Raw genomic sequence first — 19248 nt, forward strand, 5'->3', positions numbered from 1 at the left:
AAGGCTCTATAATATCTAAATCTATTATAGATAATATCTATTCTATCATTTTAAATCTTCTTTAACTAAAGAACAGAACAGTTATTTCTTGCCAAACTTCCAAACGGGCAAATATAGTACAGCTTGCTTGGTTATGTATGTATGTATGTATGTATGTATGTATGTATATATATATATATATATATATATATATATATAAATAAGAATTAATATTAATAATAGGCTCATATATAGTAGGTATTAATATTTTTATTAAGATAGCACTGTTCCAACTAAAACATTAACATAAAGCATGGAAATTAAATTATACATTCAGGGGGGAAAATCACTCCAATAAATATTGTCACATGATTCGTTCCTTTTCTTTCACATTCAGTTTGACTTTATTTATGACATCAATAGAGGAGCGATCTTGTAGGAGGTCTGCACTGTGTGAGTAAATGCTAATGTTTATGTGTGTGTGTGTGTGTGTGTGTGTGTGTGTGCTGGCTGTAATCCACGCAGTCTGTTTGATCTGACAGGCATTTGAGCGGCCTCTGATTATTACAGATTTACATTTACTGTGTTGCTTATTTTGCAATGGCGGCACTGAAAGCCTGTATTGATTTCCATCTTTGACCATCAATCCTGAAGAACCTCCCAGCAGGGCATGTGATTAACGTTTCAATTACCCAAACACTCTCGTTTTAATGGCAGGTACATGATTAATATGAGTATGAAAACACTTCTGTGAATGATTTGGGAGAGCTCTCATAAAGAAAGACAGAATAAACAAATTCATAATAATAAACTAATTCAGAGAGTTAAAATGTCTGTTCTACTGCCAAATTATTGAGATAATTTACTTATTGGTCATTAAACTTACACAGTTTGTATTCAATCCATGCCTTTCATAAATACAATATACTAAACCTGTTCCAAAACCAAGTGAACTTCCTCAGTCTACAGGGAGCAACTATCATATTATTTAACATCACTGAATCAAACTAAATGCATTAATTTACACCAACAGAACACATACAGTGCCCTCCAAAAGTATCGGAACAGTAAAGACAAAATGTATCTATTGGCTGTGGAGTCAAGACATTTACAAATATGATTAAAAGATGAATATGAGACAAAACTTCAGAATGTCACATTTTATTATTGGGTGATTCAACACATACATGTTTAACCAGCAGAGAAGTTCATCCCTCTATCTGATGTGAGCATAAGTATTGGAACAGTTGCCTCACAGGTCTTTCTAAGTGATCAGCTGTGTCCTGTTGCATTAATTCTTCAGATATTAAAAGCAGGGAATTTGTCGTATCAGTTATATCCATTACTTCTGCATTCTGAATCTTGCATTTGATGATGACACACACAAACCAGGATGAAGATGAGGGAGCTGACTTTGAGAGAAAAGCAAGCAATTTGGATGCTAAAAGAAAAGAGGAAGTCAATTAGAGCTATAGCAAAAACAAAGGGCATGGAGAAATCAAGAGTTTGGAAAACAACAGTAGTTGATGACAGACAAATCCTAAAAGACGTGTCTGTAAAATCACCATCAACTTCCAGAAAGCTGGGGTGATGCTCTGACAATCTACTGTCCTCAGGAGACTTTGATACAGAATTACAGATGCTACACAGCAAGATACAAACCTCTGACCAGCTCCAAAAATAGAAAGGCAAGATTAGAGTTTGCAAAAAGCACAAAGGTGAGCCAGAAGAGTTTTGGAACTGTGTTTATGGACTGATGAGACAAAGATGAACCTTTATCTAAGGAAAGCAAAAATGTGGAGGAAAAAAGGGAACTGCAATGATCCCAAGCATACAGCCTCATCTGTAAAGCATGGTGGAGGTGGTGTCATGGCATGGGCCTGCATGGCTGCCTCTGGAACAGGCCCTCTCAACTTTACTGATGACTTAATGTATGACAGTAGCAGAATGAATTTGGAAGGGTACAAAACCATCTTGCCTACCAATATTCAAGAAAATGCCACCAGATTCATTGGGAAGTGCTTCATATTGCATCAGGACAATGACCCAAAACACCCTGCCAGTTCAGTCAAGGAATTTATAAGGGCAAAGAAATGGAAAGTCTTAGATTGCCCAAGTCAATCTCCAGATTTAAATCCGACTGAACATGAATTTCACCTGCTGGAGAGGAGAGTAAAGGCAGAAACTCCCCAAAACAAGCAACAATTGGAATTGGCTGCATTAAAGGCTGGGAAAAGTATTTCAAAGGATGAGACCATGATGTCTATGGGTCACAGACTCACTGCTGTGATTGTGCGCGAGGGATCTGCAACTAAATAATAGCTTTTAATCTTTTATATCTGCCTTATGTTCAACTGTCCCAATACTTATGATCACATCAATGAGTGGGATGAACTCTAAAAGTGCTGTTCTTTTTATTTGGTAAAACATGTATGTGTTGAAATGGCTAATAATAAAATGTGACATTCTGTAGTTTTGTCTCATATTCATCTTTTCATCATATTTGCAAATGTCTTGACTCCACAGCCAACAGAACAATTTTGTCTTCACTGTTCCAATACTTATAGAAGGCACTGTATTTACGGATCAAATCAGGTTGAAACAATTGCTGAGGACCACTTTCAGTTTAATTTAAGCGTGTTGCTAAACTAATAACGTGACACTCAAGCATAAAAATACACAGCACACATAAATATTGATTAAAATGATACATTTTTCATTAGTCTGTTTTTATTAACACTTGACATTTTTAAATGAAATATAAGTTTATGTATAATTAAGATTTCACTGGCTTTGTCTGAAATTGATATTTTCACTGAGCTCTGCATTCTGGGAAGGATCTATATGATGCTGCCATAGAATCTGTCCAAAAAGATGCGTCTTAAAAAGCAGCATAATTAAGTTGCCTATCTTTTCATGTAGCCTTCATGTATGATATTTTTTGGAGCAGAGCAATTGTGTCTTAATATTTGAAGTTCACCCTCCAAAGCCTAGACGTGGTGTTAAAAGTGTGTCTGGTTTGTGCCAGCTCTCATGTCACACGGCTAAGCGGATCTGCACGCTGGGGGAGATGGGCCATGAAGGAATCTGTCAGAGGCTGATGTCTTTGGTTGACCCACTGAGCGAGGGACGGGGCGGTAAGTGTCGTGTTGAAGGTGTCCAGACACATTTGTCACAATGAAATAGGAGCTCAGCTCTTTTTCCCTCCCATTCCTTGTCTGCCTGCTCCCCTCTATAACTCAGAACCACATTAATGATGATATGGAGCGATAAGCTACACTGATGTGAGGAGAGAAGAGCGAACGACCATATCAGCTGACTCTACGGACGCAGCATGAAATTTAATGTACTAGCTGGCATTGATTAAGTTATTTGTGATGGTCAACTCAAATTTTTCATATACTTTTACTAGTGTTCTTAGTCTATTAAAAAAACATTCAAATTAATTTCATGCAACATTTATTGTACCAAATTTAATGCAAATAATAGCATGTTGTGAATATTTACCAAATTACTTTAAAGACATTACTGTGGCAGCTGAGTAAGTTACAAAAAAGGACCTTTAGAAGTCAAAATATTGTTGTTTTATTAAACAAATATTATAAAATATTATTATTATTTGGTGGATTAAAAACATAATATACTGAACATAATTCAAAAATATTATTGTGACCATGTAGAAGTCAAAATATTGTTTTATTATTATTATTATTATTATCATTATTTGTGTACTCAAAACATAATATACTGAACATAATTCAAAAATATTATTGTGACCATGAAGAAGTCAAAATATTGTTTTATTATTATTATTATTATTATTATAATCATCATCATCATCATCATCATCTCTGGCCTGGGTGTGGATAAAGATAATATGGATGAAGACATTATTGTGGCAGATGAGTAAAGAAATGACAAAAGAGCCGTTTAGATGTCAAATATTGCTTTATTTACTACTACAACCACTACTACAAAATAATTATAATAATTTTAATTATAATAAATATTAAATAATTATAATACATTTATTTTTAATAATATATAATAATTATACCTTAATAATAATAATAATAATAATAATAATAATCTAATAATTTATTTAATTATTTTAATAATAAAAGTAATTTATTATTATTATTATTATTATTATTATATTTCTCTGGACAGTCTGTGGAATAAAAAACATGCTTTGAATTTAGGAGAATACTTTTGAATTTATTTTTGCCTGTACTTCAGCTCAGACTGCTTCCACTGAAGGGACATTTCTCAATCTGGAATATATGAGTCAGGCATGATTAAATGTGTTAATTTTAAAATAACTAACTGTATTAAATTAAATGTTAATTTGACAGACCTATTTTTATCTCCTGCTTTTATCTGGAATTATTTTTCAGTGGCCCCTCAAAGCCACAGCTGAATCTAAGTAAGCTGATCCTTAATCAAGACAAGATTATTCAGAATATCTCATACTGTCCGCCAATCGATACTATATCACTCTGTCAAGACATCAGAGGAGACCGTCTGTGGTGTCTTATCAGAGACGCCAACATCTTATTACTGCGTGCCAAAAAAGCACTGAAAAATCATTTGAGGAAGTGCAGTGATATGCCCCTGCTATAACGTGATCTATACCCTTGAACTACAAGCACACACACACACACACACACACACACACACACACACACACACACACACAGACACATACAACTGTCTTCTGTGAAATCATTTCCAAGGCACTAACAGCCTGTAATTCAGCTGCCAGTTCTGCAACTGTCACTTTGGGAAGTGTGAACTGAACAGATGGCATTTGGGCGTGAATGGTGCGTTTGGAAGCAGGGTGATTGTAACAGGAGGGTCTGGGGTTTATCAGCCATCCATTACTTCCAATGGACTCATTTTCATTCAGCTCCACGAATCCTGGGCCAATATTACCACTACTTACTCTAACAGCGGCTACAGCAGATCAAGTACTTGCACTATGAACTGGTTAAATATTGGTTCAATTAAATTTCTCAGAGTCTGTTGTGATCATGGCCACACACACATCCAGTTTTGCATGTCTGCATGCAGTACTCAGCATTCATAACCGAAAACACTCACACATACGATGAGCCGATTACAAGGTTTAAGACATAACCAATGCAGTGTCTCTGTCACAGTCTCCACATGTGACATTTGACACAGTTAGGACCCATCTGCTCGTGGGCCTGATTGTTATCTCATCATGTTAATGACCGCCAGTGTGAAAGAAGCGATGCATCTGTCCTACTTTCATCCCCTTTCCATTAGCTGAAGTGTCCTAGAGGATAGAAGGCAATCAACAGGATAATCGCAGACCAGAGAATTACAAGCAGAAAACAGGTGTCATTAACCTACGTTCATACACATTTCTCTCCTCTAAGAGCGGCCTCTTAACATGCAGCCATTTGCAGTGATAAAATGACCAGAAGTTTGTGATTTCCGGCGGCACCGAGCAAACGTGGGCGTGTCCAGCAATGTGACAAAGTTGAGAAAAGTTGCACTTTATGCAAATGAGCTGCGACTGCCAATGGGAGTGAAGAGATGGGAGCACATGTCGTCGAGTGAAGGCAAGATGGAGAAGGTAATGCTGCTATGAGAGATTTCTGCCCACATGCAGACAAATGATGTTTGGAAAACCGTGTCAGAAATTGTCTGCATTCTGTCATTCATCTTGTTCATGATATGATATATTATGCCCTGCTGCAATTTATATTCAAATACTTTCCCCTCCAGAATGCTCATTTTTAGCAGCAATGAAAAAACCCCAACAACAACAAAAAGATTCCTTGTTTTACCACTGATCTTATATTTTACCAGAAATAAATCTCTTTAGTGAAAAGATTGATAAGATTTTTAAATGTTATGATCACCAATCATATTCATCTAGGATTAGGAGCACCCACTATGACTAAAAACTATGGGAAATTAAAGCTAAAGCCAATTATATACAGGTTGTTTAGAATTTTCTTGGCAAATATGAGCAAAGGCGGCAATCAAAAGGAAGGATCCTTTTGATCCTTTATTTAAAAAAAAAAACACACACACACACACACACACAAAATCTAAATTTTCATTGAAGTAAAACAATTGAAAATGCACCGGAGAGGTGATGAGATTATAGAAAGCCTGTGCAAAGTTCAGAGACCATGAATCTCTCCAGATCATTCAAATGCCATGGTCCATGTTGGTGCCTCCCTTCTTATTTTCTATAGGGTTCAGGTAAGGGAAACGAGATGGCCATGGCAGAACCTGTGTTCATGTGTTGATTTTCATGTTTGTTTGGATTATTGACCTAATGGAAGATCCAGCTATGGCCCATCATAAGATTTCTAGCAGAGGTAGTCAGGTTTTTTAACTGTTGGCATTTGATAGAATCCATAATGCCATGTATCTGAACAAGATATCCAGGACCTCCAGCAGAAAAGGCCTGCAACATTAAAGATCCATCTCATGTGTGCCAAAAAGCTCTTTTTATTTTCATCTGACCATAGAACCCAGTCCCAATTGAAGTTCCAGTTGTGTCTGCAACTGAATAAACAGCCGTTTGTTTTTGGATGAAAGCAGAGGAATTTTTTGAAACCCTCCCAAACAACTTGTGGTGATGCAGGTGCTCTTTGATATTTTTTTGAGGTTTTTTGACCCTTTAAGACTTCTGCCATTTTTTAACGGTGATCCTTGGAGAGTCTTTGGCCACTCAAACTATCCTCCTCTCTTTGCATTAAGACAATTTAGACACACTTCCTCTTCCAGGCAGATTTGTAACATCTCCAGTCGATTGGAACTTCTTAATTATTTCCCTAATGGTGGAAATGGGAATTTTCAGTGCTTTAGCTATTACAATGAACAAAATTATAAACGCAACACTTTTGTTTTTGCCCCCTATTTTTCATGAGCTGAACTCAAAGATCTAAGACTTTTTCTATGTACACAAAAGGCCTATTTCTCTCAAATATTGTTCACAAATCTGTCTAAATCTGTGTTAGTGAGCACTTCTCCTTTGCCGAGATACTCCATCCACCTCACAGGTGTGGCATATCAAGATGCTGATTAGACAGCATGATTATTGCACAGGTGTGCCTTAGGCTGGCCACTCTAAAATGTGCAGTTTTACTGTATTGGGGGGGTCCGGAAACCAGTCAGTATCTGGTGTGACCACCATTTGCCTCACGCAGTGCAACACATCTCCTTCACATAGAGTTGATCAGGTTGTTGATTGTGGCCTGTGGAATGTTGGTCCACACCTCTTCAATGGCTGTGCGAAGTTGCTGGATATTGGCAGGAACTGGAACACATATACGCCGATCCAGAGCATCCCAAACATGCTCAATGGGTGACATGTCCGGTGAGTATGCTGGCCATGCAAGAACTGGGATGTTTTCAGCTTCCAGTAGTTGTGTACAGATCCTTGCAACATGGGGCCGTGCATTATCATGCTGCAACATGAGGTGATGGTCGTGGATGAATGGCACAACAATGGGCCTCAGGATCTCGTCACGGTATCTCTGTGCATTCAAAATGCCATCAATAAAATGCACCTGTGTTCATTGTCCATAACATACGCCTGCCCATACCATAACCCCACCGCCACCATGGGCCACTCGATCCACAACGCTGACATCAGCAAAACGCTCACCCACACGACGCCATACACGCTGTCTGCCATCTGCCCTGTACAGTGAAAACCGGGATTCATCCTTGAAGAAAACACCTCTCCAAAGTGCCAGACACCATCGAATGTGAGCATTTGCCCACTCAACTGCAGTCAGGTCGAGACCCCGATGAGGACGACGAGCATGCAGATGAGCTTCCCTGAGACGGTTTCTGACAGTTTGTGCAGAAATTCTTTGGTTATGCAAACCGAGGTGAAGATGCTGGATGTGGAGGTCCTGGGCTGGTGTGGTTGCATGTGGTCTGCAGTTGTGAGGCCGGTTGGATGTACTGCCAAATTCTCTGAAACGCCTTTGGAGACGGCTTACAGGCAACAGCTCTGGTGGACATTCCTGCAGTCAGCATGCCAATTGCACACTCCCTCCCTCAAAACTTGCGACATCTGTGGCATTGTGCTGTGTGATAAAACTGCACATTTTAGAGTGGCCTTTTATTGTGGCATGATAATGCACGGCCCCATGTTGCAAGGATCTGTAGACAATTGCTGGAAGCTGAAAACATCCCAGTTCTTGCATGGCCAGCATACTCACCGGACATGTCACCCATTGAGCATGTTTGGGATGCTCTGGATCGGCGTATATGACAGCGTTTTCCAGTTCCTGCCAATATCCAGCAACTTCGCACAGCCATTGAAGAGGAGTGGACCAACATTCCACAGGCCACAATCAACAACCTGATCAACTCTATGCAAAGCAGATGTGTTGCACTGCGTGAGGCAAATGGTGGTCACACCAGATACTGACTGGTTTCCGGACCCCCCCAATACAGTAAAACTGCACATTTTAGAGTGGCCAGCCTAAGGCACACCTGTACAATAATCATGCTGTCTAATCAGCATCTTGATATGCCACACCTGTGAGGTGGATGGAGTATCTCGGCAAAGGAGAAGTGCTCACTAACACAGATTTAGACAGATTTATGAACAATATTTGAGAGAAATAGGCCTTTTGTGTACATAGAAAAAGTCTTAGATCTTTGAGTTCAGCTCATGAAAAATGGGGGCAAAAACAAAAGTGTTGCATTTATAATTTTGTTCAGTGTATTTACAGCCACATTCTATTTTGTAAAGCTCAACATTATTATTGTTTATCCTTTTGGTGTTTCATTCAAAAATTACACAAAATCTAAACTTTCATTGAAGTAAAACAATAAAAAATGGGGGAAAACACATTATGTAATGCATGTTTTTGAAATTATGTTTTCGTGCATGTAAATAATATAAACATACATACAGTACATAAATATATATTAATACTTTTATATATATTAATAAATATGTATATACACTTTTTGAATGCAGCAATAACACATAGAAATGTCCGAAAGTGAGGGTAAAGATGTGCACAATGTTACAAAAGATTATGATTTCAAATAAAGCCTGTTCTTTTCAACTTTTTATTCATTAGAAAATCCTGAAAAAAATCAGCATATTAGAATGATTTCTGAAGGATCATGTGACACTGAAAACTGGAGTAATGACCACTGAAAATTCAGCTTTGCCGCCACAGGAATAAATTAGATTTTAAAATATATTAATATAGGAAGCAGTCATTTTAATTTCTAACAATGAGTCACAATATTACTGTTTTACTGTGTTTATGATCAAATAAATGCAGCCTTTATGGTTTGCACTAATGTGGCTGTCTTCTTGTGTTGTTAAAAGCTTGCAGTATTTTGAATTCACTGCCTATAGTGGTAATCTCCCTTGTACACTTGTCAGCACAAACGCCTCTGAAAAGTGAATATTTGTGCATCCATTCCTGCTGAGTTTGTTTGTCATGCTGCTCTAAATGCCTCCACAGAGGTTTTAGTTTACTATCAGACAGTTATGGCTCTAGCGTAGCATCGATGCCGCTGGCTATACAAGCAGACGAGAGATGCCGGTGTCATTCATCTGGGCTGGACATGGAGGAGGACAGCGCCGGGCTGATTCACGGCTTAATTGAGTTGTCAGCTGTGGCGAGTTGAAAAAGAGACACACTCTGTAATGTTGTGGATACTCCTGAATGCTCCCTCCTATAATTTTGGCTCATTGCATTTGTCATATTTCTCTTAGTATCTCTCTCTTCTGTTTATTCACCCACTCCTTCAACTATCTGTCTAAAAATATATTAATCTTCATTTCAGAACAACAGAGACAGGAGTATTGGCTTTTGCTCACATGAATACTAAACAGAGGGCTGATTTCAAACAAACAAATAAATCCATGAGGACATATAACCCAATCCACTTGTAGGCTAAATATTGGGCACTAAAAAGTTGTTGACATATTTACTTTATGTCTGTAGACTATTTGGCCAGCTCAAAGTCTCCAACACACCAGTGGTTTTGCAAAGTTTGTGGCTTGTGATGTCTCTATTTGGAGAAAAGACCAGGCTGATTATTAATTAGCTTGTTCTGATATTACATTACCTAATTAATATTCATGAGCCATAGAAGTTCCATGCTTTTTTTGGCATTGACACAATATCAAGTCAGTTTTACATTTGCTCAGATATTTTTCCCTCTCTGCTCAGATGTTTTTGTTATCAGATATTTATTGACATTAATTGAAATGACAGAAATGGAATATAAAATCATTTCATACATTTTATAATATTGTAATATTTCTGTACATATATATGAATTTGGTCTCTTGAAATGTGATTTGTGTAAAGCCTGCATCAAGCTTTCTGCTTAATTACTAAGCACAAATGAATGTGACAATTTATTTGCCAATTTATTTGTAGAGACCACATTATGGGTCAGTACGATATAAAAAAAGGAAAAAAAAAGAAATGAATATTATTATTAAACAAGGAAGCCAATGGATCAAAAGTGACAGTAAAACATTTATAATGTTACAAAAGTATAAATTGTTCAAAAAAATAAGAATCCTGACTGTTCCTAAAGATATTAATCAGTGCAACTTTAATATATCTTAAAAGCTGAATTTTCAGCATCATTACTCCAGTCTTCAGTGTCACATGATCCGTCAGAAATCATGCTGATTTGGTTCTCCAGAAAATTTCTTATTAATATCAATGTTGAAAACAGTTGTGCTGTTTAATATTTTTGTGGAAACTGTGAGAAATCTTTTGTAACATTAAAAATGTCTTTCCTGTTAATTAAAAAAAAATGTTTTTCCATAAATAAAATTATTTATTTATTTATTTAAATTTTTTTCTAGAATCATAGAATACATCATAAATGTGCTTGTAATGCAATACAGCACAGGCAGACTAAATAATTGAATGTATCAGTTACATAATTTAATGCATCACCATCTCTGGTTCTGCTGCAGTAGAGATGTTTTGAAACAACAGTAAAACAACAGAGAAATATACATGTGAATTATACATCACATATGGCTAGAATGTGCTGTTATTGATACTGGTTAATGCTGACTGTGTTTGTCTCAAATCATTTCCACTGTCAAAACAGGGCTGTTGGCAACAACACTACACACACTCCCCAGGTTTGTGTTCCTTGAGGTGGGGAAAACAAGCTTGTTTATGCCTATGTGTTCCTAATAATCCATGATTGCCTGTAGCTCTTGGCTCCACTCTGACGTCCCCATTGACAATCTTGTTAAGAACATTTTAAAGCCCCCACTAATACGTGCTCAGTCTTTCATGTTACACAAAGGGCCTTGAGGTTCTTGGGATGAAAAATGTCCTAGTCAGCATGCAAATCCAAACTGAGATGACATCCTTATGAGGACACACACAACTTCTTTGTGCTGACAGATAAGAGCTAACTTTCTTCTCATTGGTTTATGACTTCACATCTACAGCACATATTTAAAAATCAATAGCTTTTTTGGGCTTTTTTGGGTTCCAATGCACTGTGTGTGACACTTTACGTAGAGGCCATCAGTCTACCAGACCTCAGTGTCAAAGACATGGTGCGTTAATATTTATAAGAATGGTTTTATGACGCAAACTGCTTTTAATGTATTTGACAGGAACCTTACAGATAATGCCTGCAAAGATGCGCTTGAACTTGAAAAAAAAAAAAACCTTGGAAAAAAATCAAAAGGTAACAGTAGGATTGGTGTACTGTATTGTAAATTGATATAAATTAAGTGTAAATAATCCATTAATTTAAATAATTCATTGTAGTCTATTTAAATAATTTAGTTATTATTAATAATGGTTACAAATAGTATAAATAATAATATTAGATTTTTAATAAACTATTTGAAAATCTGGAATCTGAGGGTGCAAAAAAATCTAAATATTGAGAAAGTTGTCCAAATGAAGTTCTTAGCAATGCATATTACTAAACAAAAATTATGTTTTTATATATTTATGGTAGGAAATTTACAAAATATATTCATGGAACATGATCTTTACTTAATATCCTAATGATTTTTGGCATAAAATAAAAATTAATGATTTGACCCACACTGTAAAAAAAAAGAAAAGTTGAGCGAACTTAAAAAAAAATGTTTTACCAGCTTCAGCAGATTTTTGAGTTTGCTCAACTTATTTTTGTGGGAGATTCTAAAATTTTTGTTGTATAAACTTAAAACGACAAGTTAAGAAAACTCAAAAATCTGCTGAAGCTGGTTGCCTTAAAATTTTAAGTTGGCTCAACTTTTTTTTTTTACAGTGCATACAATGTATTGTTGGCTATTGCTACAAATATACCCGTGCTACTTATGACTGGTTTTGTGGTCCAGGGTCACAAATCCTACTGACCTCAAGCTTTTGAACAATAACACTAAAGGATCTCTAGTAGAAAACTGAAATGATCCCAATAACAGTTGCTCTGTCAAAACACAATATTTCCCAGGAGGTTTTGTCATTGTGCCAATATTAGACTTGTATTGGCCTCATAATAACATCAGAGAGGAGAGGGTGTTTGGTATGCTGGTGTGATGATGTTACATGGATTACTGTTGCAGTTATGAGTCACTGTGTCCCACAAAAGGTGTGTTGAGATGAGCATGAGCACCTTCGAGACAACCAGTGTCTGTGACCTTGCTGTTCCTCACTCCTACACACACCGCTCGGCTTCCTCTGTGAGGTGAAGATGCTACACATAGCCATGCAAACATAAACTCGGACACTCAATCAAGACAAGAAGACAGCTATTTTTTTTTCGGTTTAAATTCTTATTTAATAAAACAGAGATGAAGACCGAACAAGAAAGTGAGAGTGAAAACGCTGCCCAAATGCCTGTGATGACTAATTCAGATCTATATTTCCCTTTTAAGTGGCAAATCTTTCAATTAATATGCCTTCCTCGAAGCTCAAAGAAATCTCTTAGAAGTGAAACTGGGATTTCCTCAATATATGAATGAATGTTCACTTTGAAATGGTAAGATCTGCCTGCTCACTTTGAAACCCACGGTCTGAGAAGAATCACATTCACCAGTTATCATGGGACGGAGGAAACAGGTGGAGAGGGCAAAGCGTGACCCGTAATCTTATCTGCATGTTCAGAATACAAATGCACACCCAAACAGTGAGACAGACAAGAGAACATTGAGATATAGAAAATAGATGGATGCTTTTCATACCTGCCAGAATATGCTGTCTATTGTACTTCCTAAGAAGCCCTCTCTGGTTTCAGAAGAAACAAGTTTAGGTCCCAATATTGTCATAAATTCATCAAAGTCCACCTGTCCATCACCTGCATCAGGAAGAAAACATCTGGATTAGAATCAAAGAGAATTTTACAAAAAAAGAGCTTTAATTAGTTTAAGTAAAGCAAATTAGGGATCTTGGGCATGATGGTGTATATTATATGTTGGTTATCAGTTTGAATGACAGATTTTTTACCAAATTTGTCCATATTGAATAAATATCTTCATATATAGGATGTCATCTAACAGTCACTTAAAAGATTAGTTCACCCAAAAAAGCAAATTCATTCCTTGAGAATTATTGTGATGTTTTTATCAGCTGTTTGAACTCTCATTCTGACGGCACCCATTCACTGCAGAGCATCAATTGGTGAGGCCTGAGGGTAAGTAAATGTTCAGAAAATTTTTATTTTGGGTGAATTATTCCTTTAATTTAATCTTTAAAATCAACAAATTTTAAAACAAGCAGCTAAATATAATCATTAAATATATTCTGTCTGGTTGAAAATATGTTACGTTACACAGAAATTTCCATTGCTTGTCGCTAGAAACTATTTACATTCCACCTGATGAGAACAGCTGATTAAAGTTCTTAAAATCAGTTAAAGAATATAGCAGAATAGAATTATTAATTGCCCTTCAGGGATCAGTAATCTACATCTACCTAAGTCTCAGGAACTATTATAATTTAATAGGATCTGCACTGCTGTGCTGATTGCTTTGTTATGCGGTTTTTTACTGGTGCGGTTCAGCTAAATGAAACCGTTCAGGTCTTTGAACTAAGTAATAGGCTACAGATCTTATATATTCAAAATGACTTTACCATTACATCTGAAACTGACAATGATATTTTTCTTTTCACATTTCATTTGCCATTGGTATCCTGTGCTGTTTCATTCAAAAAGCCAATATCATGCACCAAGCAAATTAAAATTTAGATTAACTTGCAGCTGCTAATTCCTTCTTTTTTTCATTAATAATTTAAAGTTAAACTGAATCTAATCATCTCCTAAGGTGCATGCTCTTGAACATACATTTGACCAGAACTCTTTTAAAAACTAGAAAATATTATGGCATGTGAAGAAAGGTGAGCATGCATAACAGCTATCAATCTTTCTCTCTCAATCTTTCCTGAAAAAAAAGAAAATTACTGGTCTGAGAAAAGTAACACCAGCTGAGAGCGACAGTGGAACTTAAAGTGATAAGTCAGAGAGAGCTGTTATCACGCTAATGTTCCCACTGTGCTGCAAAACCTCGTCTCCACTCTACCGCCGAATCTTAAATATTTATTACTGAAATACAGTAAAGAGGTGCATTGGTATCTGCATTCTGTACTGAGGTTATAAGCAGTTCTAAAGAAGATCTTTATGATTAAGACCCAAAAACTTGAGATGTAGCCCAACTAGGCTTAAACTCTTAAAAATAAAGGGTCCAAAAGGGTGTTTTTGCAGTGATGCCATAGAAGAACCATTTTTGGTTCCCTAAAGAACCTTTCAGTGAACAGTTCCTAAAATAACCATTTTGAAGAACATTTTTGAAATCTAAAGAACCTTTTTTGACTATAAAGGATCTTTTCTGTATTTGAAAGGTACCATGGATGTTAAAGTTTCTTCATAGAACCATTTATGCCAATAAAGAATTAATTTTTTAGAGTGTAGTACTGAAGTTTTTGAGGTAAAATATATTTTGAAATGACATTATTTTGCTGCATCTTAGAATGGGTGTAACACTGATCTTAAACAAACAAAATTCATATTATGAGGTGTAAAAAAATCATCCTAGACCCACAATGTGAGTTACATTCAACATTTGTAACTGCCCTACTTGCACAAAAAAAATAAATCTTCCAGGCGGATTTATGAGCTAAATCAATGCATGCTCTCAAACCGTTCAGTCAACAGTGACCTGACCTTGAGGACCCTTGAAGCTGGACACACACAGACACACACACACACAGTAAGATGCAGGGTTCTCAGAATTCACCTCACTCACTGGTATATTTACAGCCCCCCTGTGCTGGATAAATTGTTCAGTCCTATTATCGCTTCTGAGCATGAACTGTTCAGAAAATCATATATCTGTTCAGTGCAAGGACTGGAAGGGGTCTGTGACAGATTGTAAAGCTGTTTCACAGATGATCAGAAGACAGACGCTTCTTTTGTTTGTGTGGAACCGGAGAATAAGAGAGATGTAGAGACTGACTCACCATCCATGTCCAGTCTCTGCATGATAATAGCCAGCTCCACCTCACTGGGCATGTACCCCAGAGAGCGCATGGCCATACCCAGCTCCTGCTTCGAGATGAATCCGTTCCCATCCCTATCTAGAACTCGGAACGCCTCTCGAATCTCTGCAGAGAAACGAGACAAAATAGAAATGCAGAACAGTCAGTAAACACAAATAACCCAAATGACATTCATAATTCAAGTGGAATGTGCATGTCATCGGTAAGCATTAGGCGCTATGTATTATATAACGCTTGCTTTTCTCAGCAGTAACACAGTGTACTATCGCACAAACAGAAATACTAAATGCAGCTCGTTCTGTTTTCAAAGCCGTGTATTTAGTGCACTGTGACTGAACGTTTATCCACCATTTCAAAGGGCATCAGTGACGGTTTTTCAGTTCAGCTCGGTTTAAGCAACCCACACCAAGTCGCAAGTGGCAACAACCAAAATAACAGGTGTATTACACTTTTTTACCGTCTTAAAGACCCACTTTGGTGTTATTTTGGGATAAAGAAGCAGACGTGTCTGTGCCTTGTAATATGCTGAACTGAGTGCTTCCTGCATTTCACAAAGCCTGAATGTTTTTTGCATTCCTTTCCTTTGCATCGGAAAGACCTTAATGGCCTTTTATTAATAGCTCATAAGAACCTTGAAGTGTCAAGTTGATACTTTAGATACTTGAAGACTAACAATAATGGAGATAAAGTAAAATTAAATCAAATAACATTTTAGGGTCAAACTGAAATCACTATAATAAGGGTGTGTTCAAACTTGTGGCTCAGTTAAAAAAGAGAAAATGATACATTTAGTCCTGGTTCTCCCATGGTCATTTTTAACACAGAGCCTAAAGATACAAAACAAAAGGCATAAGGATAAGTTCACAACCTAATCTGACTGCTTTTATGACATATATTTTGCAATGGAACCAACCAAACATCCAAAACAGTGCTGTGTTTTGGGCTAAATGTGCTCATTGTATGTGCATATGGTGGTATTTTTTACTGGATGACAACTTATAAAATGTGTAAAAGTTGCACATATAATGTTTTGCATTCATATTTCAGTTGAACAGCACCAGAGTTTGTTTGGATGTTGACCGAGACCACCTGGCAAAGTGGGTCTTAGTTGACTTGTCTGGTGCTCTCCAAGGTTTAAATGGCAGCATTTACACTTCAAATGAACCGCACTAATTAAACAATCACACCTGAGTTCATTTTAATTGAACCAAATGTGCTAAGTGTGAACACACCCAAAATACAGTAACAATGACCTTTCTAAAAGTACATAATAAAAAAGGGGATTTAAGCAAAGGAATTAACTACTATAGGTTAATTCGTTTTAAAGGCTACTATTTTACTCTTGATACTTAAAAAATAAAGCATTGGGTGGCCCTGGAACCTTAAGCATAAAAGAACAAAAAGTCAATCTCATTAGAACATGTGGGTTAATTCCTCTGCCATTAGCAAAACCCAATCCTCTCCACACGCCCCGTTTCCTAGAAGCCTCTTTATCTTGACTTCTTTTTATGCCTTACATGTGACTTTTTACCAGATTTAGACAAATGTCCAAAGGCTTATAACAAGGCAACTAGATTTCATTCAATATGAGTTAATTGAATTGATAAGTTGATTCAGTCAGTGACTCATTATTTAACAAGGTCCTCTTTATCTCCCTAAAGAGTTTTTCTTTTGCAAAGATAGACCTCGTCTGAACTTCTACTCTCACTTTTTTCCCTCATTTCATAAATATGCAAACCATAGAACATCCCACTGTGAACAGCCCTCGGTTCCTGGTCTGTCAAAACAATCATTTTCAAAGGAGGTGCTGCAACCTTTAATTCCATCTGAGAGTTTCACAGTTCAAACATCTCTTCAAATCAACCACTGTATTCACAACACCCTCTAACCCACCAGTCAGACCATCGATTTTCTTCTTGTGTGCCCTAAGGCACTGCCTTAACACATGACCGGCAAGACATTCCAGATGGGGAAAGTGAGATTTCCAGTTGCAATGGACTGTAGTGGGGCAGTAACTGTAATGGGTTTGTAATGTTTTTAGGCATAAGCGAATAAACCCTGAGGTTCCTTTGGTTGCTGTTATTAAGTACAACTGAATGACCATGTTAAAAACAGTGAGGATGCTACAAAAATGCTACATTTTTATCATGTAGTCAACTTCTTATTGTTCCAAACCAATTTGCAGATATTTTTGTGTCGAATTTCTTCATACAAATGAATTAATTTCAAATAAGTTTCCAAAAAAAAGTGACCAGGGGCAATTAAACTCCAAAAAAGACACTATATTCCAAGTTTTCTGCCATATGTTTGTGTGAGGAACTAAATTTGAGTTATAATCTTCCACTCTGCTGAAGCTATGAAATCTAATTTACATTCACATTCAATTTCAAAATGTGCCAGATGCCTTGTGCCAGATATGACATAACTGTTTCCAAAATGGCATTTGGTTCTTGCATGTGTCATACCCAAAATTAATGCTTCATTCGAGGACAGCATAGAATTTGATTTTGGTGTGTTACACAATTTTTATTTTATTTTTTGTAAACTTGATAAATGTGGTCAATATGAACATTATATATGGAACTTCTATTAATGATTAAAAAAAATGTTTTTGTGTTTAATAAAAACAAATAACAGGAGGTTTGGAAAGAAATGAGGAAGAGTAATAAAAATAAAAATGAAATTAATCTGCATTTTCATTTCTGGGGCAAACAATACTTTAAATCAAAACATACTGTATATTCTTTAAAATTACAGACATTTACACTGAGACAAATAGCAGCCATCCAAACAAAACACACACAGACACACACATACTCACTCACTCACCGCCAAGCTCCTCTGTGGAGATGTTGGCAAGCTGTTCTTCACTGGTTTCGGAGAGAGAGGTGCTCAGGAAGTTGTCTGTGTAGAGCAGCCCTGCTCTCACATGGTGAAAAGGCATCTTCACCCTTCAAAGGAACAACAAACAACTGAGATGAATCGATGAACATGCAACCACTGTGCCTGCAGCCTCACCGAAGCCTCCAAAAGTGAGTAATGATCTCATGTCTGTTGCTGAAAGTAAGTGACTAGACCTAGAAAGAAGGATGGAGCGCAGGCAAACAGGGTCTTCAGTGTACAATACACTGATGTGTGAAAGGTGCATAAATTTACAACTGTGAGTGTGTTCAATCATGTTCTTTTAGTAAGGATACCGTTCACATACATACAGTGGTGTGAAAAAGTGTTGGCCCCTTCCTAATTTTTATTTTTTTGCATGTTTGTCACACTTTAATGTTTCAGATCATCAAACAAATTTAAATATTAATCAAAGATAACACAAGTAAACACAACATGCAGTTTTTAAATGAAGTTTTTTATTATGAAGGGAAAACAAAATCCAAATCCATGCCCCTGTGTGAAAAAGTGCTTGCCCCCTAAACCAAATAACTGGTTGTGCCACCCTTTGCAGCAACAACTGCAATCAAGCGTTTGTGATAACTGGCAATGAGTCTTTCCCGTCGCTGTGGAGGAATTTTGGCCCACTCTTCTTTGCAGAATTGTTTTAATTCAGCCACATTGGAGGGTTTTCAAGCATGAATGGACTGTCTAAGGTCATGCCACAGCATTTCAATTGGATTTAAGTCCAGACTTTGAATTGGCCACTCCAAAACCTTGATTTTGTTTTTCTTGAGACATTCAGAGGTGGACTTGCTGCTGTGTTTGGAATCATTATCCTGCTGCAGAACCCAAGTGCGCTTGAGCTTGATTGAGG

The 19248-nt window shown here is 36.9% G+C and overlaps 1 protein-coding gene across 5 annotated transcripts in view; it reads right to left on the reverse strand.

The window, feature by feature from the left end:
• Positions 1–19248, reverse strand: part of caln2 (calneuron 2) — a 79485-nt gene that overhangs the window by 10353 nt on the left and 49884 nt on the right. For all 5 annotated transcript variants that reach the window (XM_058758508.1, XM_058758510.1, XM_058758509.1 and 2 more), the window contains 3 exons: positions 18321–18442; positions 15453–15596; positions 13181–13293 (listed from right to left, as the gene is read on the reverse strand). In XM_058758508.1, the coding sequence (XP_058614491.1) occupies positions 13181–13293; positions 15453–15596; positions 18321–18435 (372 nt within the window). In that variant the 5' untranslated portion in view covers positions 18436–18442. The remainder of the gene's footprint in view (positions 1–13180; positions 13294–15452; positions 15597–18320; positions 18443–19248) is intronic.

The sequence above is a fragment of the Onychostoma macrolepis genome, chromosome 21 (genome assembly GCF_012432095.1).
Source record: "Onychostoma macrolepis isolate SWU-2019 chromosome 21, ASM1243209v1, whole genome shotgun sequence".
NCBI classification, from domain to species: Eukaryota; Metazoa; Chordata; class Actinopteri; order Cypriniformes; family Cyprinidae; genus Onychostoma; species Onychostoma macrolepis.